Source organism: Colobus angolensis, unplaced genomic scaffold (genome assembly GCF_000951035.1).
Source record: "Colobus angolensis palliatus isolate OR3802 unplaced genomic scaffold, Cang.pa_1.0 Scaffold14, whole genome shotgun sequence".
NCBI classification, from domain to species: Eukaryota; Metazoa; Chordata; class Mammalia; order Primates; family Cercopithecidae; genus Colobus; species Colobus angolensis.
Window position 1 is genome coordinate 184,839 of NW_012114488.1, and position 25,707 is coordinate 210,545.

Genomic DNA, 25,707 nt, shown 5'->3' on the forward strand with positions numbered 1-25,707 from the left:
CCTCCCGGGTTCACGCCATTCTCCTGCCTCAGCCTCCCGAGTAGCTGGGACTACAGGTGCTCGCCACCTCGCCCGGCTAGTTTTTTGTATTTCTTAGTAGAAACGGGTTTTCACCGTATTAGCCAGGATGGTTTCGATCTCCTGACCTCGTGATCTACCCGTCTCAGCCTCCCAAAGTGCTGGGATTATAGGGCCAACTTATTTTTGACAAAGTCTCCAAGAACATAATTTGAGGAATGCGGCATTTCTTCAATAAATGGTGCTCAGAAAACTGGATATACTTATGAAGAAGAATCAAAGTAGTCTCTTAACTGCCACAATTTATAAAAATCACCTCAACTTGGATTAAAGACTTAAATGTAAGACCTAAAAATATGAAACTACTACAAGAAAAGATCGGGGAAACATTGCGATGTTGGGATGAGTAAAGATTTTGCAGGGGGTTGGGCGGTGGGGAGGGCAAGATCTCTAAATTATGAGCAACAAATGCTAAAATATTCTGACACGGGGTTCCATCAACCTAAAACACTTCTGCCCAGTAAAGGACATAGTCAGCAAAGTGAAGATACACCCTACAGAGTGGTAGAAGATATTTTTGAGCTATCCATTTGAAAAGGGATTAATAACCAGAATATATAAATAACAACAAATGGTCAAATAACTCGATTTTAAAATGGGCAAAATTTTTGATGGAATAGATACTTCTCAAAAGAAGACATAGAAATGGCTAACAGACATATGAATATGTTCAACATTACTAATCATCAGAGAAATGCAAATTGAAACCACATTGAGATATCATTTTACCACAGTTGAAATGGTTTTTATCAAAAAGACAATAAACAATGAGTACTGGCCAGGATGAAGAGAAAGGGAAACTTGTACACTGTCTGAAAAAGTATGTAAAAGAGTGTGAATGCTCATTGAAAAACTATAGAACTACCGTATGACTCTGCATTCCCACTGCTTGGTATATATTTTTAAAAAAGGAAGTCTGTATATTAAAGAAATGTCTGCACTCCCATGTTCATTGTAGTACTATTCACGTTAGCCAAGATATGGAATTCACCTAAATGTTAATCTATGGATGAGTGGATATAGAAAATGTGGTACATAAATATAAGTGAAATATTATTCAGCCATAGAAAAGGATGAAATTATGTTATTTGCAGCAATGTGGACGGAACATAGAGGTCATTATGTTAAGTGAAATAAACCGACACAGAATGACATATACCATATGTTCTTTCTCAAATGTGGGGGCTTAAAATGTAGATTTCATGAAGGTAGAGAGTAGATTGGTGCTTACCAGAGGCTAGAAGGAGGGAGGAGGGGGCACAGGGGTTTTAGAAAGGATTTTGAAAGGTTGATTAATGGGCACATTTTTCTTTCCCTTGGGGCATTTGGCAGCAGTGGTGGGTTTTGCAGCTATAGCCAAGATTAAGGCTCAGGATCTTTGAGGCAAGAAGGAGGAGGAGCTGCTAAGATAGCTGGGCAACCTGAAGGTAGACCTGTCTCAGATGTGTGTCGCCAAAGTGACAGGTGCCTGACATTCCAGTTATCTTAGATTATAGTCATTTCCAAATCTGTTGCCTGTGTTCTCACTGTCATTAGCCAAGTCACAAAGCAAACCTCAGGAAGTTCTACAAGAGCAAAAAATACTAGTCCCCAGATCTGTGGCCCAAGAATACTTGTATCATGTGCCACTGGCTCAACAAGCATAGGGAGAACCTGAAGACCAAGAAGCAGCAGCAGCAGGAACAAGCTGTACCAACTACAGAAGTAAGAGATGTAGGCATGAGCATTGCTGAGTCAAAATTCAAACTGGAAAAAAAAAAAGATGTTAGGTTAATGGGCACAAAAATACAGTTAGAAGGAACATGATGTATTGTTAAGTACTGCAGTAGAGTGACTATAGTTAACAGTAATTTGTATATTTTAAAATAACTGGTGGAGAGCAATTGAAATGTTTCCAGCACAAAGAAAGGGTGAATTTTTGGGGTGATGGATGTCCCTTTTGCCGTGTTCTGATCATTATACGTTATATACATATATCAAGGTATCACATATACTCTAAAAATATATATAGCTGTTATGTTTCAGTTTTTTAAAACTCTGTTTATATGTGGCATAATAAAATATTTTGTGTCTTTAAAACAAAATTAAAGGAATAACTAAAAGAATCTGTATGGGAGAACTGATCTTGTGTGCAGAGGATCTTCAGGACTCTACAAAAGAAAAAACCTATTAGAACTAAAGACGTTCAGGAAGGCTGCAAAATACAAGTTGAGCATTTACAAAACAAATGTATTTCTATATACTAGCAGCGAACATTAAAAGTGAAATTAATTTTACAGTAGCATCAAAAAGATAAAGATATTAGAGAATAAATTTAACAAAATAGGTTCAAGTGAAACTATAAAATACTGAGAAAAGAAACTGTAAAAGTGGAAAGATTTTGTAGGCATGTGCTGTAACTTTATTGTTAAGACTGAAGTACTCTCCAAACTGATCTTCAGATTCGACATAATCACTGTGAAAATCCAAGTTGACTTTATGTATGTATGTAAAGAAATTGACAGACAAATCCTGAAATTTATGTGGAAATGCAAAGGACTCAGAATAGTCAAAATGTAGAAGAGACAAAAAATTGGAGGACTCCTGATTTCTCCATTTCAAAACTTATCAAACCATGCTGCAGAATAATAAGATACAAATAAACGGGAAAATATTTCATGTTCATGGACTAGAAGACTTAATTTTTTTATATGTTATATTGTACAAAGTAATCTACAGATTCAACACAATTACTATCAAAATGTCAGTAACATTTATCCCAGAGATGGAAAATGTTCTAAAAATCATATGAGAGCTCAGGGTACCCCAAATAATCAGAACATTTTGAAAAATAACAGAGTTGGAGTACTCATATGTTATTTCAAACATATTACTAAGCTACAGTAGTCAAAATAGTGTGGAACTGGCATAAGGACAGGCTAATGGAATAGAATAGAGTGCGCAAATCTTCAAATCTTCAACAAGTGTGCTAAGACCACTCATTGGGGAAATGTCAGACTTTTTAAAAAATGATAGTGTGAATACAGTATCTTTATGCAAAAATGAGAAGTAGGACCCTTATATCACACAGTGTTCAAAAATTATCTCAATGTTTTAAGACCTAAATGTAATCCTGAAACTATAAAATCCTGAGAAAAAAACATAGGGGAAAAGCATCATGTTATTGTATGTGCTGGCAATTTCTTCGCTATGACACCAAAAGCACACGCAACAAAAGCAAAAATGGGACTACATCAAACTTAAACTTTTGTGCCTTAAAACAAAGGAATGTGTAAAGGCAACCTACAGAATAGAATAAAATGTTTGCAAATCATATACCTATAAGGAGTTAATATCAGACTGTATAAAGAACCCCTATATTTCCACATCTAAAAATCAAATACCCTGATTTTAAAAGAGGAAAAATACTGTAATAGATATTTATCCAAAGATGGTCTAGAAATATTCACAAGGGCCAGGTGCAGTGGCTCACACCTGTAATCCCAGCATTTTGGAAGGCCAAGGTGGGCAGGTCACCTGAGGTCAAGGGTTCAAGACCAGCCTGTGCAACATGGTGAAACCCCATGTCTACTAAAAATACAAAAAATTAGCTGGACATGATGGCAGGCACCTGTAATCCCAGCTACTTGGGAGGCTGAGTCAGGAGAAACACTTGAACCTGGGAGGCGGAGGTCACAGTGAGCAGAGATGGTGCTATTGCACTCCAGCCTTGGCCATGAGAGCAAAACTCCATCTCAAAAAAAGAAAGGAGAGTTCACAAGCATATGAAAATATACTCCACACTCTCTAATCTAGAAATGCAAATAAAAACTACAGTAGGGTATCACCTGATACCCACTAGGATCGTTGCTATCAAAAAAATAGAAAATATTTTTGGCAAGGATGTAGAGAAATTAGAAACGTACTGTTGTAGGAATTGTAAAATGGTGCAACCACTATGGAAAATAGCTTGGAGGGTCCACAAAAAAATGAAAAATGTAACTGATATGATACAGCAATCTCATTTCTGCATGTGTATATATATAAAATTTAAAGCTGGATTTTGAAGAGATACTTGCCCACCCATGTTCATATCCACACTTTTCACATTAACCGAGAAGTAGAAGCAGACCAAATGTTCATCCACAGATTTATGTATAAATAAAATGTGGTCTCTACATAAAATGGAAAATCGTTCAGCCTTAAAAAGGAAAGAAATCCTGTCACATGCTACAACATGGGTGAACCTTGAGGACATTATGCTAAGTGAATGAAATAAGCCAGTCACAAAAAGAAAAAATACGATTCCATTTATTTGAGATAAGTAAAGTTGTTAAAATCATAGAAACAAAATAGAATGTTGGTTACAAGTGGTTGGCACGAAGGGGAAAAGAGAAGCTATTTAATGGGTATAGTGTTTGAGATTAGTGAGATGAAATGGTTTTGGAATTCTGTTCCACAACAGTGTGAATATACTAATGTGAAATGGTACTGAACTGTATGCTTAAAACTGTTAACATGGTAAACTCAGTGCAAAGCTTCAGTAATCACAAATTATGCTGGTATAAAACTCAACAGCTAGATCATTGCTGTATAATCAAGTGTCTAAAAATACTCCCTTACATTTATGGTCTGTTGATTTCAAAAAGAGTTTCAAAACAATTTGGTGGGGAAAAATAGTCTTTCCAGTAAATGGTATTGTAACAACTGAATATTCACATGTAAAAGAATAAAGTCAAATCTCTGCTTTCGGTCAAAAAAATGAACTCAAAATGGGTCAAATATCTAAATACAAGAGCTAATGCTGCAAAATTGTTAGGAGTAAATCTTTGTGATGTTGGATTAGGCAATGATTTCTTACATATAACATGCACAAGTAATGAAATAAAACATGGGTGAACTGGATTTCACCTACTAATTAAAACCTTTTATGCTTCAAAGTGATAGGGACAGGAGGCAGGGAAATTCTGGGCCAAAGAGGATGGGTCGCCAGTGAGGACTCCACCCTCAAGCTGAAAAGCCTGATACGGTGGCCCAAAGTGATAACTTACATCCCTGATTTCTTGCTCAAATGGTGCCTTTTCCAAAGCCACCCATGGCCTGCCCTGTCCCCCATTCCTGTGCCCATAAAAGCCCCAGGCTCAGCCAGCAGAGAGAGGAGAAGCAGCAGGACATTAGAGACTGCAGCTGGATGTCAGAGAGAAGTGGCTTGACTTCAGAGGGACAGTTTGACAGTATAACTTCCAAGAAGAATCTGGCCAGAGACAGCCAGACTTCAGTGGAGTTTACCTTCCCACTCTGTCCCCTTTCCAGCTCCCCTTCCTGCTGAGAACCACTTCCATTGGCAATAAAATTTCTTGAATTTATCATCCTCCAATTTGTTTGTACAACCTTATTTCTCCTGGATGCTGGACGAGAGCTCACGTGCCACAAGTGTGGTTGCAAAAGGCTGTCACACTGACCCTTTGCCCTTGCTGGCAGAAGGCAGCCACCTCACGCAGAAAGGCAGAGGATCCACTGAGCTGTTAACACTTAAGCCATACGCAGACAGCCAAGCTAAAAGAGCACCCGGATACTTCCTCTGGGACTTCAGGGGTCGCAGGCAGCCCTCCCCAGATGTTGCCGTGGGGCCAGTACAGAGTTCACTCCTGCTGGTGCCCAAAGGCATTCACCCTAGCTGCCGTACCCACTCACCTGTGTGTTCCCTCCAGCAAGGAGTGGAACACAGCAGGTTTGAGTGAGTGGAGTGGCTGACTCCAGTGCTCATATACTCCCATTTCTGCCCATGAAGGGGTCAGGGAAATATCCTGCTTAAAAAGGACATCATCAAGAAAATGAAAGGAAAAAAGTGAAAAGACACTCACAGAATGAGAGAAAATATTTTTAAAGTACATATCTGGTAAGGAAATTATATCTAGAATATGTAAGGAAGTCTTACAACTGAATAACAAAAATGTAAATATCCCAATAAGAAAGGAAAATAGGATTTTAACAGGCATTTCTCTAAAAAAGATATACAAATGGCTAATTAGCACATGAAAAAATGCTGAGGGTCAAATGCAAATCAAAACCATGGCATACCCATTCATACCCATAACAATACCTAAAGTAAAAGGGACAGATGTTAGTGTTTGTGAGGTTAGAGGGAAGTTGGAACCCTCATGCACTGCTAGTGAGAATGTGAAATGGTGCAGCCACTTTGAAAGTGAGTCTGGCAGTTCCTTAAAAGAATAAACAAGATTGCAATAGGACTCAATAATCCCACTCCTAAATATATACCCAGGAGGAATGAAAGCATGTTTATACAAAAACTTATACATGAATATTTATAGCAGCATTATTGATAGTAGCCAAAAAGAGAAAATAGTCTAAACATTCAACAATTTATACATGAAGAAACACAATTGTTATATCCATACAATGGACTGTTATTTAGAAATGATGTTAAATACTGATTTATGCGTCAACATGGATGAACTTGGAAAATAAGTAAAAGAAGCTAGTCATAAAAGGCTACATTTTATATGATTCCATTTATTTCAAATGTCCTGAGTAGGCAAATCTGTGTAAAGAAAATGCAGCTTTGTGGTTGCCAGATGATGCCTAGTGAGGGTGGTGGAAGAGATTTGGAGAATAACTGCTGGTGGGTGTGGAGTTTCTTTAGGGGGTAAATGTTCTGAGTGTAGACAGTAGTGGTGACTGCACAACTTTATTAAAAATCACTGAAGTATATGGTTTAAAAGAATATACTGTGAATTGTATTTTTAATGAAGCTGATACTTTTTAAAAAGTAGTTGATACTTTATCATATTACAAAATTAACACTTTAAGAGAAAAATTTTCCTTTTTATACTCATATTTTAGTGTACTTTTACAAAGAAGTTTATTAATAACTATTTAAAGCAGATAATGTTACAAGCAGTTGTATTTTGTAGATCACATATAAAAAAATTGCTTTGGTGATTGATAATTAAATTAGACTTTTCCTTAATTTCATTAAAAGAATTAAACACCAACCACCTGACATGGAAAAGGATGTGTTACCTAGTCGTTATTTATTCATCTTCTCAAATCCCCAGAACATATCTAAAAAGGCATTGCCAAGTTATATCATAATGACTGTTCATTGTATATGTTGTTTTTTTTCCCTTGAGACACCTTATTTGGCCGGATACACTTGAAAAGGATTGGGAAAACTGAGTTATTGTCTTCTTCAATATACTGTTGAAAAACAATATTTTTCACTGAAGTTCCTTTCTGTGCTCTAAACTAATTATCAACAAAACATTTGAACTGCAGATTTAATTTATTTAACTTATGAGAAATAGCTATTAAATAAGTTAGCTGACAAAGCCGCTTCTGTCAAACCATTTTTTTCAGTGTTTCATACAAACTGTGCATTCTTTGCTGATGAAAGAGTCAAGGTTTTTAACAACAACAACAAAAAATGTCAGCACTGTCATTGTAAATATTTAGATAGCTTGAGTGGGACAAATTGTTTTATTTTGTGAAAAAGGAGAAGGGTGGCCAGGAAAGGGGAGGTGGGAAGTGATTACTCCCATGGCACACAGGTGTATGTTCTCAGGCAAATCTGTCTTTGAATTTGAGGTTGTGCATACATATTCCCTTGAAACTATGCCTGTGCATCTTCTTGAAGGTCTTTCTGTGTCACCCGGACTGGAGTGCAGGGGCACAATTATGGCTCACTGTAACTTCAACATCCTGGGCTCAAGTGATCCTTCCACCTCAGCCTCCAGAGTAGCTGGGACTGCAAAGCATGCGCCTTCACACCCAGCTAGTTTTCATATTGCTTGTATAGGCGGGTGTTACTCAGGCTAGTCTTGATCTCCTGGGCTCAAGTGATCCTCCTGCCTCAGCCTCCCAGGCAGTGCTGGGATTACAAGCATGAGCCACCATGCCTGGCCTCCTTTATATTTATTTATTTTCTGAACTGGTCTCTCGCTCGATCACTCAGTCTGGAGTGCAGTGGCACAATCTTGGCTTACTGTAACCTCTACCTTCCGGGTTCACGTGGTTCTCCTGCCTCAGTCCCCTGAGTAGCTGGGATTACAGGCACCCGCCATGACGTCTGGCTTTTTTTTTTCCCCATATTTTTATCAGAGACGGGATTTCGTCATGTTGGCCAGGCTGGTCTTGATCTCCTGACCTCAAGTGATCCGCCTGCCTTGGCCTCCCAAAGTGCTGAGATTATAGGGGTGAGCCACTGCACCCGGCCTCTGCCACTTTTTTAAAGTCTATCTGCAGAAATCTGCTTTCTCATTTTGAATACTGTAGGTATTCAAATGAATTTAGTAGGTGCTGTTCTACCCTACTGTTAGTCTTTTGCGAATGAATAGCATGGCCTTGAAAAGCATACCTTTATGCGTAGTGGTAGTGTATACAGGTATATTTATTTATTTGGTTGGTTTTTTAAAATTTTTTATTTATTTATCTATTCTGAGATGGAGTCTTGCTCTTGTTTCCCAGGCTGGAGTGCAGTGGCAGGATCTCTGCTCACTACAACCTCCACCTCCCGGGTTCAAGCAATTCTCCTGCCTCAGCCTCCCGAGTAGCTGGGATTACAGGTGCCTACCACTGCACCTGGCTAATTTTTGTGTTTTTAGTAGAGGCGGGGTTTCACTATGTTGGCCAGGCTGGTCTTGAACTCCTGACCTCATGATCCGCCCGCCTCAGCCTCACAAAATGCTGGGATTACAGGCTTGAGCCACTGTGCCCGACCACGGGTATATTTCGATGCTGGTACCCTTTGTATTAGCTTGGACTACATTTTGCTAGAGATGATACCTCTGACACTTGTCTGTGCTCTGCGTTCCTCTCCTGCACTTGTGACAGATGTATCTTGCTGTATATATGGAACCTAGGAATCCTCCACAGCTGGCAGCTTCTACTAGTTGTTTGGAGCTAGAATAAGAGGCGATTCTCTGTGATAGCGATTTTGTTAGTTTTCTTAGTTTGTATCTTTGCTCTTTTTGTAGTTTGGGGTTTCTAATTATTAATGTGATTTCGTTTTGTTAAACTTTATTGTCTTTAAACCAGCTTTGGAGACATGCTGGAGGATAATTTTCCATGGGTCTCACACTTTCCTGTGTGTTTTGTGAACAGAGGCTGTGGCTGCCTTTTTTCTTCTCTATCTTTTCAAGATTATTTCTATATACAGTGAGTAGCTTTGGAAGACGCTGTAGTGACTTCATAGCAGTGGTCAGGTTTGCATATCTCCCTGGAAGGTAGAGCTGGTGTCTCCCGCTAGTGCAAAGGGATAGGCATCTTTCCCATGATTAAAGATTCCAGCTTCTGAAGTTTAGGGTTTCTCTCCTATAATGCAACACACTGCATGTGCAGGTGGCATGTGGCCCTGTTCAAGTTGCTCTGTGACGACTGGGGCTCAGGGAACTAGAGCCCAGTGGTCACAAGGTAATGTTGATATTCTGGCTACCCCTATTATTGTAAGTAACAAATACCTTGTCTCTCACCCAGGAGACTTCTTTCCTCTGCCAGCATTTATTAGCTTGTGACAGGCTAACTTGTTGGCTTGAAAGTAGTGTAAATCTCAGATCCTTCACAGGTCTTGACAGTATGTAGGTAACACAAATAAATGCATAAACAGCTATCTGAGTTCAGCTCAGAAATGTCAGCTTTTACCCATGTTTTTCATTAAAAACTGTATTATATATTGTATAAATGTAGCATCGGTGTTTCAAATTTTTTTCTACATTATAGTAAGTTTTTGGTATAAGTTTGCTATTTATATTTAATGAGAATTTTAAAAGCGTAATAAACCATGTTTTTAGCGCACTAAAATTGTATGTATGTTTATATAAACTTGTGTTTGGTTTGTTTTTGTTTTTTGAGATACAGTTGCACTCTGTCATCCAGGCTGGAGTACGGCAGTGCAATCTCGGCTCACTGCAACCTCTGCCTCCCCGGTTCAAGCGATTCTCATGCCTCAACCTCCCGAGTAGCTGTGACTACAGTCACCTGCCACTAAGCCTGGCTAAATTTTGTATTTTTAGTAGAGACAGGATTTTGCCTTGTTGGCCAGGCTGGTCTTAAACTCTTGACCTCAAGTAATCCACGCACCTTCACCTCCCAAAATGCTGGGATTACAAACACGAGCTACGAGCCACTGTGCCCAGCCCTGTGTTTGTAAATACATATCTAGTTATGTTTTGCTTTTTTTGTTTTTTTTGTTTTTTTGTTTTTGAGACAGAGTCTCACTTTGTCACCCTGGGTGGAATACAGTGGCATCATCTCCGCTCACTGCGACCTCCACCTCCCGGGTTCAAGTGATTCTCCTGCCGCAGCCTCCCTTGTAGCTGAGACTACAGTTGCATGCCAGCATGCCCAGCTAATTTTTTGTATTTTTAATAGAGACAGAGTTTCTATTAAACATGTTAGTAGTAGACGGGGTTTCTACTAAACATAGCCCCATGTTAGCCCGAATGGTCTCTGTCTCCTGACCTCGTGATCCACCCACCTCGGCCTCTCAAAGTGCAGGGATTACAGGCATGAGCCACCGCACCTGGCCTAGTTATGTTTTTAAAAACAAATTATTGGTCTACCTCGTCACATATTTATGAATCAGTTTTAATTCCATGAATGTCATAGTGATGTACTGTTTGCCTCTATTTCAGAATATTGGAAAGAAGATGACCTGTCAGGAGTTCATTGCAAATCTGCAAGGGGTAAATGAGGGTGTTGATTTCTCCAAGGATCTGCTGAAAGTAAGCATGGAACTATTGGTTTTTAATGTACGCTTATGTTTCTATTTGCTGCTTACGGCTTAATCCTAAGTAGTAGGCTAAGGATCACTTTATTTTGCTTTTTGCTTTTGGTTTTACTCTTGATGTTTCTTTTAAGCCTTGTCCTTGATTTTTCATGCTGCAAAATACCTTAAGTTGATAATTTCTAGAAGTCTGTGTTATAATCAATAATACTGAGGTAAGTAAATTTGGAATGGTTGGTGATACAAATAGTGAGTGGCAGTTTTTGTTTGATTTATTTGTAAATAGACTCTCAGAATTTGAGAAAGGTCACAAGGGTATATGCACTATGGAAACAGAGAAGCATTTGCAGGCTCTAATGGAAACACTTCCAACTGTGTTCAGTCCCTAGTCTCAGAGCCACTCAGGTTGTCTCTGGAAATAGATTAAATTAAATTCTCAGTAATTGTAGAGTGCCTGAACTATTTGCATTCGGCCTTATTATTGGTAACAATCGGCATATTTTTCCTCATCATCAGATTGTTTTCAAGGAGACAACAAAATCAACTTTGGAATTCATGCATGCTCCAGCATGGTAAATGAGATGGACATTCGATTGAGTACAAAATAATGATAATATGAATATTGTGGGAGTTGTAGGATAAGATGTGTCCATTGAGAATGTGATTTTTATAGATCTCTATTTGATTCTAGCCTTTTTAAAAACTTAGTACACGTATAGGTTTCTTTTGGAATCAATTTCTTTAAATAAATTTTCGAGAAAGGTGACATTTGAATCAGCTGTGGTATGGAAATATATAACATGATATGGAAATGTTGAAAGACATGTCCTTTGTTACGTTTTATGTAACTTTTAAGCTACATAGAATAGAGTTCTGCCAGATTTGGAAAGACATATCTACTATGGTAAATGAAAGAAGCCATTACGATGCGGTAATACGACATTTTTAGTCTTACTGACTTGATTTACAGCACATTACAAAAAATTATGAAAAAAACGCAGGAAGAAAAGGAGCTTTAATTTATGGAGTAAAGAAGGCATTTTTTTAGGTCCTTTGTAGAGCAAATGCTGCCATTTCTAAAGATATAATTCCAAATGGGAGCGGGAGATAAACGGTGCAGGATTGTGACGTGATAAAGATGTTTTATATCTTCCATTGAATCCGTACGGTGTTAACAAGACTTTTTTCAGTCTAGTGGTATTTGCGTGGAAAATTATGGAGTCTCTCCCAGAGAGGATTTGTGAGGCTTTTATCAACTTATGTCAGAAATGAACGTTGACAGGAAAATTTTCATAGTGAAGTTTTTAGAATTTAGTGCTAGGCTTATGGTAACCTGCATGACTACAGGCAAATTATTGGCTAATTCAGAACATGGTTGGTGGAGCTGTATTAAACCGTGTCTGGTTAATATGCAGTCCAGAGGCTACAGTAGTTCACCTTGAGTGAATGTGTTTTTTGACTTCATCTACCAAGAATTTGCCAGATGATTTGTTGCTGTTGTGCAATGGGATTATGTTTATAAACCTCGGGAAAAATATGTATTATTTGTTTTTTTTGTTGTTGTGAGGTGATAGTGAAATGATACTGAAAATGGAGGTGTTTAGCATGGAGATTGTCAGGTGAAATATTGATTCTCTTCCATAACAGACCCCAGCTGCTCACCCATCCAAGATAGTTTTCCATTTCAATAGGAATGGGTTTTATTGAAAATTTCAGTAAGAAAAGGTTTTCTTTAAACCATGTTTGTTTCATTTCTCTATTCTGTGTGCTGTTCATTTTTCCTTCCCTTTCCTCCCTTCTTGACTTCCCTTTGTCCTGGTTTCTTTTTATTTCTGTCTTTTCCTTTCTCTTTGGCTTTCTAGTTTTCTTTTGGTATCTTTTTTTCTCATTCTCTTTCTCTTAGGATAGCTGTTGCTGGATTCCCTGCTGAGATAAACTATTAGGTGGAATATGTACTTGAATTTTGGGGGAAATGCTGTTATATATGTGTTACACAGATACATACATACATAGAAACTTTTCAACGTTTGGTGTCATCTTACAGGTTTTTTAATATCCTGGTCATTCTCTCTTTCTTTGCCACCTTTCCTATCTCCACGTGACAGGCGTGTGTGAGATTCAGTTTATTTTTTGTGAGATAAAAGGAAAAATTATGACCTTTATTAGGTTTCCTCATAATCATATATAGAAACTGCTAGATTCAATATCAAAAAAATGCTTAAAGTTACATAGATTAAACTGAGTTTTTCATTGTTACATATTGATCTTGATACTTTTAGATTAATTTGGATCAAAAGTAACATTTGGATTTATGTCTGTTCAGATTTCTTTGGCCCAGAAGTAACATTTGTACTTTTATGTCTGTTGTTCTGTGTTATTTTGTAGTTGGGAACATTATTGAAGGTCTGCTGTGTGTTTACTAGGTGTTGTGGGATTGAAGAAGATGCTGAAACCAAATGGGCACCTGTCCTCAGAGATCACAGACTACTGAGAAACATTGGAGGGGTCTTTCTCCATAAAATGGACAGTTATTCCATGTTGAAATAAAAGTATAAGCCAAATTCTGTTTTGTTTTCTAAAGAGAAAGGGTTAAGGTCTAAAAGGTCTAAAAAATAGACCTTGACATATTTAAATGTATGAGAAATGAGAAACTTGTGTAAAGTCCTTTAATTCAGAGAATTTAATTGGTATTTTGCTTTTGAATTTGCCTTATACTCTATTGAAGGGATGGATGATACGTTGAGCCCTTTTTTTGGTTTAAAATTCCATTGCAGTTTTCGTTGTTTAGTCAGTTAACCTAAACCGATATATGACTTTTTTCCCCTACAAGGTGCTTAGAGTATAAGATATAGATATCTGTAATAAAAGTGAAATAAGTTGGATATCAGAAGACAACCAGTGATAGGATATTACTTACGTTCTTCAAAGCAGAAAGCTGGGAGGAGGTGATGTTTGAGATGGTGTATTAGTCCATTTTCCCACCGCTGTAAAGAAATACCTCATACTGAGTAATTTGTAAAGAACAGAGGTTTATTTCGCTCATGGTTCTGTGGGCTGTACAGAAAGCATGATGCTGGCACCTGCTTGACTTCTAGGGAGGCCTCAGGAAACTTAAAATCATGGCGTATGGGAAGGCAGGCACATGTTACATGGCCAGAGCAGGAGGAAGAGAGGGAGGAGGGAGATGCTACACACTATTAAATAACCATAGCTCAGGAGAGCTCACTCATCATCATGAGAACAGCACCAAGGGGATGGTGCTAACCCATTCATGAGACCTCTGCCCTCCTGATCCAGTCACTTCCCACCAGACCCCGTATCCAGTACTGTGGATTATTATCCATCGTGAGATTTGGTGGGGACACAAACCATGTCAAATGGCCTTTTGAAGTATAGCTAAAAGACTTACTTGTTATCTTGGTTATTATTCCATTGCATTTCCTGCCTCTTTCACCCAAAGACATTCTCATATGTACCCCTCTCAACTACATGATCAAATCAAGACAGTAATTCATTTAACAAAATAGGCCAGATCATCTGGTATGATTGGCATAGTACAGATGAACACAGAAAAGTCTGTTATTGTCTTACAAGTTTCTGAATAACACTGTGATCATGTTTCTGCGGGCTCCGCCCATCCCAGCGGTTGGATGTGGTTTGTATTTGAGCATCCTTGGGGACAATGAGGAAGAGAAAGGGGAGGTTCTGCTTTGAGTCTGACAGATTTAGTAAAACATTCCTGAGGCTCTAATAAGTATTACAGCTGCTAAGGACCTGAATAAAGAGGGATAAGAATGGAGAATGTGGGCTAGCTCTGTATTGTAGGCTGTGTTTTGAAGGACAGTATAGTATGAGGATTGAGTTTATGATTTGAGAGCTGTACTTGACTGGGTTCTAATACCAGGTTCTATCTCTTAATAGTCAGGGGACTATGTCAAGTAAATGCTGTATTTCAATGTCCTCATCTATAAAACGGCAGATTTTATTAGTACCCACTTCATTTGGTTGTTTCAATACTTGAATATATATGTGTGTGTGTGTGTGTGTGTGTGTGTGTGTATAGCTTTTAGAGTCCTCACATGTAGTAAGTATTGTCTGTTAGCTATTAAAACTTTTTATTTTTGATATTATTTTACTTAGCCTAAAGTGGGCTGGAATGGGACCCTATCCCTTCCTGCAGATACCTAGGTTTAAGATTTTTTAGAGGCAAGTGAGATGAGTGGCAGTAGTCAAAACCTCTCCCCACCATCCCTTGTTAGCTTGCTGCTTTCCAAGGATACATATCCTCTGCGCTTTGTAAAGGAACCACCTGTGATGACCTGAAAATGAACCTTGCTTAACCCTTACCTTTTTACCTTGTTAACAGCTTCTTTCTCCTGGGTCTATCCCTCTTCCCCCATTTTTATACCTTACATTTGGTTTGCGTTTTTAGTGACTTCCGTCTTTGATGCTGCAAGAGGGGAAGTACTTAGGGTACATTGGCTCTTGGACTGGTCCTGGAATTTTGAAGAACCTTTGAGGAAGCAAACTAGTTCATATTCTCCTAAGATCCCAAGATTATCCTAGGATATTGGAGATTTGAATTATTTGAAGTGATTAAAATATCCCTGGGGGAAACAAGGGTTGCTAGAGATCGGCCTTCCAAATGGAGAGGCCTTGGTCTGAAGGATCAGGTCCAGGAGTTGTTGGGATTCTGCTTTGTCTCGCTGCAATTTTTATGGACTGTCAGCCTGGAAATGTCTTTCACTCAGTCTCATCGGCGGCTGATAACGAGTGAAGTGTTAGCTTTTGATTATGTGCGTATTTCTGAAACTCTTCACTCTGTAGACTAACCTTTGAAAATTCATAACAGCCCAGATATGGAATCAACCTAAATGTTTATCAGCAGATGAATGGATAAAATGTGGTAGATATGCACAGTGGAATACTATTTGGCCTTAAAAAGGAGGAATTCTGTCATTTGTGACATCAATAAATCTGGAGGACATTACACTAAATGAAATAAGCCAGGCACGGAAAGACAAATACCGCATGATCTCGCTTACAGTGGAATCTAAAAAAGTTAATCTCACAGATTTAAGGAGTAGGATGGTGGTTACCAGGGTCTGGGGATGGCAGGGATTTGAACAAAGGGTGCAATTTCCTTTGGACAATATAAATAAATCTTGGAGCCCTGTTGTATAGCATGGTGACTATAGTTAATAACATTATATTGTTTATTTGAAAATCACTAGAATAGATTTTGAATGTTATCACAAAACAGTTAAGTGTGTGCAGTGAGAAATATGTTAATTAGCTTTATTTAATCATTGTACAGTATATATGTATACTCAAAATATCACATTGTATACCATAAATATATACAGTTTTCATTTGTCAATTAAAACATTGAAAAATAATTTTCCTGAAAGTTCCTCTATCTTGTGTTCCAAATGCAGTGTCTTGCTCCTCTGCCTTTCTGTTCCCTGAATTTTATTTCTTCTGAGTTTCATAGGAAACCCTTGTTCTTGATTGTAACAGAAAAGCTGCATTTCTATCTTCTATCGAAGCCGCTCTGCGTCTCTATCCTGTATCGAAGCTGCTCTGTGTCTCTGTCCTGTATCGAAGCTGCTCTGCATTTCTATCTTCTATCGAATCCGCTCTGCGTCTCTGTCCTCTATCGAAGCTGCTCTGCGTCTCTGTCCTGTATCGAAGCTGCTCTGTGTCTCTGTCCTCTATCGAATCCGCTCTGCGTCTCTGTCCTCTGTCGAAGCCGCTCTGCGTCTCTGTCCTCTATCGAAGCTGCTCTGCGTTTCTATCCTCGATCGAATCTGCTCTGCGTTTGTAACTCTAGTGGTTGATAATCCTCCATTTGTCATTATATACAGAAAAGACACAGGCCCTTTCAGTGATGGTCACCAGGTATTTATATATTTAGAGATGAAATGTCCGTTTGAAAATGTATTCACATGAAAGAAGGGAAGAAACTGAGAAATAGAAGACAAGGAGATCCTGGCAAATGGGGTAGGAACATGTAGGGTGGAAGGTCAGTTATTGACTGTCCCATCATTTCATTCTGAAGAGACATCTAGACTGTAGATTTTGACATGACATGAACCCAGTTGTTTTCTATCCCACTTTCCTATTGCCACCTACCATTTAACACTGAGATACTGCTCTCCTTAGTATTTTTATTCCAGTCATTGTTAGAATTTTTTTTTTTTTTTGGTGGGGGTAAGCAGTTAAATTCAGTAAGTACCAACGGAGAGTAGAAGTAAATTAGCTGAAACAGTCTCTCCTTTAAGAATTTTTATGTCAACTTACTGATGGAGAAAACAGAAGCAACAGAAAGTTCCACACATTTGCAAAGTAACTAAATATTTGTGATGAAACTGAACACAATTTGCAGAATGTTTAAAAACATACCTCGAATGTATTTAAATACATAATTAGCTCTAAGAATAATTCTAGTTACAAGGCAGTGTCACTGGAAACAATTAAAAAGGTAGGAAAATCTTATAGAGACCAATGAATATGACAGTGTTTAGGTTATTGCTTACTATTAGGTGTTTGACATTAAAATATTATTTAAATATTTATGTTTTTTTATAGGAATTGCTTTCCTTGGGAATTTATGAACTTTAAAATTAGCATATCTTCACTTAAGGGAAGACCAAAAGTTTTAATGCGGAAGAGAGTGTGTGTGTGTGTGTGTCTGTGTGTGTGTGTGTCTGTGTGTGTGTCTGTGTGTGTGTCTGTGTGTGTGTCTGTGTGTGTGTGTCTGTGTGTGTGTGTGTCTGTGTGTGTGTCTGTGTGTAGAAAGGGTTAGTTAAATTGAAAGGATGCATATCAGTATGCTTGGCCGAGCAGGATTTATAAGCTTCATTCCATGAATGGAATGATTAAAAAAAAACAGTGAATTAAATTGTTACATAGTCTATTGGTTAGAATCCCAATAAAAGTTGTCATTCAAATGCATTTGTTTTCCCTTGCTTTCTCAAAGGACAGAGTTCAGGCAAGGTTCTTTTAGGAGAAGGTTCCAAGAATGTGTAGGATACCTCCATCCCATTTTTAACCTATCTTGTCAGCTGAAAGGATTATATATTTTGTTTTAAACATAATTTTCTCATTTGGTTTTCTTAGGGGAAAATAATTTGTGAAAATGATGGAGGAATTAGCCAAGAAAATAGAATTTAAACACACTCAAAAGATCAGCAAAGGTAAAACACATTTTAAATAAAGATTAATGCATCTTTTTGGACAAGGAAGAAACATAATTAGGAAATATAAAATGATGCTGTCAGATTTGTAACCATTAGGCTTTTTAATCAGTTACAGCCATATATAAGGGTAAACAACAACAAAGGAATCATCCATTAAAAATCTAGAGGTAAGGAATTTTTGTAAGTTCAAACCACAAAAAGGATCTGTTTACACAGAGTGACAGCAAGAGCTATAATGATTCTTCTTTGAAGGAAAAAAAAGAAAGAAATACAAGAGCAAAACCGACCCAGCTTTCTTTCTGAGTTCCATCAACCCCTTTCAGCCAGGGAGAAGATTGGAAATTTAGCACTGACAGTTGCCCTACTTTTTAATATTTTCTATCAGAAGGCTTAACCTAAGCAACAGGAAGTCTTTTTTCTGTATTTCATCTTCCCATCCCCATTGTTGCTCTCTCCTCTCTGATCTTTACTTCCTGATTATCACTGAGTACAAGTATAACTAGAGACATCAGAATAAGACTAGGTTTTATTAATGTCAACGTTCTAGTTTGTGCTATCATACTCTAGTTTTGCAGATGTTACCATTGGAGGAGACTGGGTAAATGGCACAAGGACTATGTTCTTTTCTTAAAACTGCCTGTGAGTCTGTAATTCTCTCAGTAAAACAATGACAAAAATAATGAACACGTCCACTCTTAAAAAAAAAAATGGGGTAGTTTGTCTATTCAGCCAGAGGTTTTAGGCATCATAAAAATTGGCTTAATGAAATTTTACTACTCTTGGTCATTCTTTTAAAGTGCTGAGTATAATATAATGACCAACAGTTCAGGTATAACTATATAACAGTATTGAAAACACTTGATGTTTTAAGAAAAAGACAATGGGAATTGTTTTGAAGAATTGAAAGCTGGAAAGTAACATGATCCTATGTTTGTTACCATGTTTTACTCTGGATGTTTGAAGAATTGTTTAGAAAAGTGGAAGTGGAATGATAGTAAAATTGCAATTGTCTATGTGAGAAGGATGGTGACTCAGATGCTGGTCGTGACAGTATTGAAGGAAAAAGTATTGAATTATTTTGAGCTTACTGTTAGAGATTCTATTGCTAGACTGGTTCCTGATTGCCCTTACCTGCATGAAGCAGAAAAGAAACAAAAAGTAGAACCTGAATTTTCTCTTCCCAGTTAATGTTTGTTTGTTTTTGTGACAGAGCCTCATTCTGTTGCCCAGGCTGGAATGCAGTGATATGATCTCTGCTCACTGCAACCTCTGCCTCCTGGGTTCAAGCGATCCTCCTGCCACAGCCTCCCGAGTAGCTGGGATCACAGGCATCCACCACCATGCCCAGCTAATTTTTTTTTTTTTTTTTTGTATTTTTAGTAGAAAAAGGATTTTACTGTATTGACAGGGCTGGTCTTGAACCCGTGACCTCAAATGATCCGCCCACCTCGGCCTCCCAAAGTGCTGGGATTACAGGCATGAGCCACCGTCCCCAGACCCCAGTTAATGTTTAGTTGACCTGTTAGGCTGAATGTCATGGGAGGCTGTGTGGCAGAGTGAAATGAGGAGTTATAGATCTGGAAAGTAATCCCAATATCTTACCTTGGCCAGGCAATTAATCCTTTTCAGTTTTCTCAGGTATGGCATGGAATAAAAATACCTTCCTCTAAGAGCAGTGGGAATTAAATACAATGAGGTGTGTTAGGTGGCTAGCAGTGTGCCCGTGTGGAATGCACTAGTTGTTCTGACTGGGTTATGAAAGTCCCTGGGCTCTAAGCCTGTCTTAGTGTTGCTCGCGACTAGTGGCGGCGCCCCTGAGTGATCATTTCACTTTGTGCCTGAGTTTCCTCATTTGTGAAAGAAGGTATTTGGCCTGTGCCCATAGTTTTCAGGTTTTCAGTTTAGTCTCCTGGAGCCTGGGTCCAGGATTCACCCTTCCCTGTCACCACTCCCCTTCTGCTGCAGAAGTTGTTCTCTTTTTCTGTCATGTTCTAACTTCCTCAGGTGCTGTCTTGTGAGCAAAATATTACACGGCAAAAAAGAAGTTGGAAAAACTTCACAGGGCGATCTTGTAAAGATCGTTTCAGTCTAAGTGCTGGGCATTTTCTCAACATTGTTTTTTTTCTTTGTGAATCCAAATCACATTTCTTAAGTTTTAACTCTCACCTTGTATTTACTGGTTTAGACAAGGAAGTACATACTTAGTAATGGAACCAGAGAATGTTCAGATTTAAATCCAAGAAAATTGCTTTTGTCATCGCAGCATTTTCAAAAGGTTATTCCCAAAGGACTATACAAGAGGAAGAAGCAGACCTCAGTCGGAAAAAGGTCTGAACTTTTTATAAAGGAAAAGCCTGAACTGAATTCTCAAAAATACTTGATCTGAGTTATATTCGGAGTATGTAGCTGAAAATAGCAATTTATGGGTGGTATTTAAGTGTAGCTAAAAAAAGAGCATCAACTGTTGCCTGGAGTAGGTGAGTTCTTTCCAAGAGAAGGTCATGGAAACCTGGTAGCAACAGTATCCATGGAGGAAGAGGGCTTGGATGCCTGTCCTGTGTCAGTCGGAGAGCCTTTTAAGAGAAAAGCTAGGTTTGCAAGCTTTTTGAGAGAAAAGCTTTAAAGGTTCTGGCTTAAAATACAGAATATTGCTGCTTTCTGCAGTAAAGCAAATCAAGCTGAGTTACGTGATGAAGGGTGGGTGGCGTGTTTCCGCTTCTGCCCTCCCAGTGCAGGTCTGGCAGCTTGCTTTCACTTTCAGTCACATGCTCATCATGGGCAGAATAACGATGCTGCTTTTGGTGTGATTCAGACCGTGAATGAAAAACGGTGATGATAATGAGGGTAATACTTTGAAGTAACTGAAGATCCACAAATCATGTTCATGTGTTTTCTTAAAAAAAAATAAATTTACCAAAAAGAAGTCTGTTAGAACATTTCCACAGAACAGATACTGCTTAAGAGTACAAACAGATTTTTAACCCCCCAAAAAAAGAAAAAAGGAAAAAAAGATTGAGTGTTAGTGGTTGTAATCATTAAGGATACTGTAATGGAATATTAATGATTCCCAGTGGATTTTATTTTCCATTTGATCATGAAGAAGTGCTACAGAATTTCCTATTGAGATGTATCCATAGACGTTTAAATGTTTGTATGTTTGGAGCATTTTTATTTTTATTTATTTTATTTTATTTTATATTTTATTTTATTTTATTTTATTTCTTATTTTATTTTATTTTGAGACAGGGTCTCACCCTGTTGCCCAGGCTGGAGTGCAGTGGCACGATCTCAGCTCACTGCAACCTCTTACCTCCTAGGTTCAAGCAATTCTCCTGCTTCAGCCTCCTGGGTAGCTGGGATTACAACCATGCACCACCACGCCTGTCTAATTTTTATATTTGTAGTAGGGACAGGGGTTTCACCACGTTGGCCAGGCTTGTCTCGAACTCCTGACCTCAAGTGATCTGCCCACCTTGGCCTCCCAAAGTACTGGGATTACAGGCTTGAGCTGCTGCACCCAGCCTTGTTTAGAGCATGTTTAAAGTGTCATAACAGTCCAGGATTGCTGCCGCTCTCGCTAACATGAACATGTATTATTGATATGAATGTAACTGGTCACATTGTGAATAAAAACCACCCTCTTTTTGCTTATGATATATCAGGAGACTGAGGAGCTCCTTGCGATTGATGCCCTCCTTTCAGCAGACCAGCAGTGCAAGGATAACTGGAACTATCATGGCAAATATTCTATCCTGAACGTGGTATTTACATAGCCACTAAGGATACAGAAAAACAAATTTTATTTTAAAGGCATTTGTAGTTATACAGTCAAAATATCCCATAAAGGAAAACAATTTGTTATTATAGTAATGCTTCACTTAGCTAAAGGTCAATCGTTTTTTGAAAAAGACTCAAAAAGTTGAAAACAAGCAAAAAAATAAAAATAACTCTCAACAGCCAGAATAATTACAGTCCATGTGTTAATAACTGACCTCACAAATTTCCCACAGACCTTAATTTAGATCCTCTTTTTTAATAATACCCACAATTAGTTTTCACTTTGAAATGTTTGGCCTGATCCTCCCCCTGGCATATCATAATCCCATGGGCCTGTAGACATAGGTGAATACCAGCATACAAGTCCCTGCTGACCATCACTGAGCCAGCTCTTCAGGGGCAAGTTAATAGCCACATCCAACTGATTTTAATAAAATGAATTTAATAGAACACAAACATTTAGATTATTACATAAACTTTTCAGTTGAAATTATTTATTTATTAATTTTGAGATGCAGTGTCACTCTGTCACCCAAGCTGGAATGCAGTGGCATGATTTCAGCTCACTGCAACCTCTGCCTCCCAGGTTCAAGCGATTCTCCTGTCTTAGCCTCCCGAGTAGTTGGGATTACAGGCACCCACTACCACGCCCTGCTAATTTTTGTATTTTTAGTGGAAACAGGGTTTCACCATATTGGTCAGGCTGATCTGGAATGCCTGACCTCAAGTAATCCACCCACCTCGTCTTCCCAAAGTGCTGGGATTACAGGCCTGAGCCACCGCACCTGGCCTAAATTGAAATTATTTTAAAGAAACACTTGTTTTCTCAGTTTGGCCATGAAGTAGAAGAATGGAGTTCAAGGAACTGATGTTCCTTAGATAGAGGGGCAGTAGCAAGAAGTGATTTGCTAATGAGATAAAGAGAAAATGTTGAAACCTTAAAGGGCACTAGGTCTCCAATTGGAACAGCTGGAGTTGTTTTGAAGCGAGGCATTCAAATCTGTGTAGTCAGTAGCCTCTCAGAATGGCTGCATTACAGCTCTGCAAAGTAATGGATGTACTTAATGAGTCATCAGAAATGTTACATTTTGTTTACTTAGTTTGATTAAGGAGACAGAGAGTATGAAATAGAGTGGAAAGATTGCCAGTAAAAGTATTTTTTGAAGATTGTTTTGCCATTTAAAGAAATTAGCTTCAATCAGAAAATTCACTAATGCAGGATAATTCATTTCACTATCCAAAACCATTCTTGAACTCTGTTCCCTATCAATGTTGGATTTTTACTGTTAAGCATTTTATTTGCTTGTTTTAATTGTTTTAACGTTTACTCTTCCCTTAAACTCTCCATAGATAGCAGCATAGTTTTTGTGCTAAATTGTTATTTTCTCAGAAACACCAGAAGCCACATTATCCAGATCTTGCAACGAAGTATTTTGTAGATAATGCAGGTATGTGTGTGAACCTTCCTCTTCACAACATACCATCTCGTTAGAGGGAGTTCACACGTTCTTTTTTTTTTTTTTTTGGAGTTAGTCTCGCTCTGTCGCCCAGGCTGGAGTACAGTGGTGTGAACTCAACTCTCTGCAACCTCCACCTCCTGGGTTCAAGTGATTCTCCTGTCTTAACCTCCCGAGTAGCTGGAACTACAGGTGCGCACCACCACTCCCGGCTAATTTTTGTATTTTTAATAGAGATGGGATTTCACCATATTGGCCAGGCTGGTCTCGAACTCCTGACCTCATGATCCACCAGTCTTGGCCTCCCAAAGTGCTGGGATTACAGGTGTGAGCCGTCGCACCTGGTCCACACATTCTTATACTTCTGCTCATCATCTCCCCAGACTGTCTGTTGAGAAGAATCCTGATACCTTCACACTTTCTCCCAGAAAATATGAACTACACTGTTCATTTGGAAACCACTGCCATTTGTAAAAGACCACAAAGGGAAGTCAGTTTCTGCTCCTGGGGAAAATCATTTCACCATGAGGTTACCTATTCTAAAAGCAATCAGAAGCAATTATTCCTTGAGATTGCAAGATAGGTACATTGTTACTCTTTTTGCCTCATTTCCATGTTCTTTCACTCCCAAAAACAGAAATGAAAGGCAAATATGTATACTCAAAATAGTATCTCGAAAGGTTATTTGCATTTCAGGTTGTTTGTCATATGGTACAGACTTAGACAAAAATAAACAAATAAATATATATTTGAAAAGAACGTTAGGGATTTTGAGAACATACTGATTAGATGGTGGTATTGCTTTTCACTTGCATTTGTTCTTCCTTCCTTCCAGTATTCTTTTTTTTTTTTTTTTTGAGACGGAGTCTCGCCCTGTTGTCCAGGCTGGAGTGCAATGGCCGGATCTCAGCTCACTGCAATCGCCGCCTCCCGGGTTTACGCCATTCTCCGGCCTTGGGAGGACAAGAGACCCTCTTGTTGGCCACAGGATGCCTCATAGCTAGTGTAATTCTTAGAACAGATCAGATACTCAACACATACTCGTTACAGAAATAATTTCAGTTTTCCGTAAAACACAGTGGCGGTGATTCTGTACAAACAAGTTAATACTGTATGTAGAATTGTTAGTGTGTTTAAGTATATACATAATTTTGTATTTTATTTTTTGAGAGGAGTTATAGCTATAATCAGATATTCAGATGGATGTTTGTTTCCTAGAATATTAAGAGCCATAAGCTAGGATTTCCCAAGTGTGCAGATTTTTACACTAGTGGTTTAATTAGAATAAAGAAAAACATTAGGAGAGCGGAGACTTTTTCCCCCCAAAGCACACTTTTATTCATTAAGGCCCTGCTGTGTGTCAGGCTCTATAGCTGGGTTACAGGTGCGGCTCTTATTATTTAGGCCATGCCATTCATCTGTTTCAGAATTTAGTAGATAACAGGTAGTGGACAACTACACAAATGATGAACTGCTTTTCTCAAAATTATATATTACTTGTGTAGGTACAGAAAGCATGCTTAATAGATTTGCCATATTTGGCAAAAGTCAGAAGCTGTATCAATATAAAACTTAATAGGATTCTTGAGTTCTGGCTTTGGTAAAGGCTGCACTAAATATATTGCAGGGAACAAGGATGAATAAGACATGAATTTTGGCCGGGTGCGGTGGCTCACACCTGTAATCCCAGCCCTTTGGGAGGTCCAGGCAGGAGGATCACCTGAGCTCAGGAGTTCAAGACCAGCCTGGCCAACATGGTGAAACCCTGTCTCTATTAAAAGTACAAAAATTAGCTGGGCGTGGTATTGCATGCCTGTAATCCCAGCTACTCGACAGGCTGAGGCAGGAGGATCACTTGAACCTGGGAGGTGGAGGTTGCAGTGAGCCGAGATGGCACCACTGCACTCCAACCTGGGTGACAGAGATTCCATCTCAAAATAAAAAATTTAAAAAAAAAAGTCATGAATTTTTCCCTGAAGGAATTTTAATCTGGTACAGTAGTTGTCAATCTGGTTACACATTATAATCAATTGGGGCCAGAGGAAAAAAAGTAGGCTGAAATATTCTCACTGAGATGGAAAACTGTCAAGATGGCACAAACGTGTTGGAGAAAGGTCTGATATGTTCTTACAAAGCTAAACATACCTACCCTATGAACCAGCCATTCAAGAGAAAGAAAAGTGTATGTTACGAGAATAATCACAGCAGATTTATTGCTAATAGCACCAAACTGGAAACAACCCAAATATCCACAAACAGGTGAATGGATTAAGAAGCTGTGGAATATCCATTCAGTAGAATATTGCTCAATGATGAAAAGGAATGAACTGCGGATACACACATCATGAATGAAAGAAGCTTTATATGAAAGTAAGAGTATGCACTACATGTTATTTGAAGTTTTAGGATAGACAAAAATAATGTGAGAAAAGGTCAGAAAGCAAAGGTTCGCTTCAGGGATATGAGGACG

At 38.5% G+C, this 25,707-nt stretch overlaps 1 protein-coding gene across 1 annotated transcript in view; it reads left to right on the forward strand.

The window, feature by feature from the left end:
* Window positions 1–25,707, forward strand: part of PSD3 (pleckstrin and Sec7 domain containing 3) — a 274,984-nt gene that overhangs the window by 33,058 nt on the left and 216,219 nt on the right. The window contains exon 6 of the mRNA XM_011934855.1: window positions 10,710–10,799. Within this exon, the coding sequence (XP_011790245.1) occupies window positions 10,710–10,799 (90 nt within the window). The remainder of the gene's footprint in view (window positions 1–10,709; window positions 10,800–25,707) is intronic.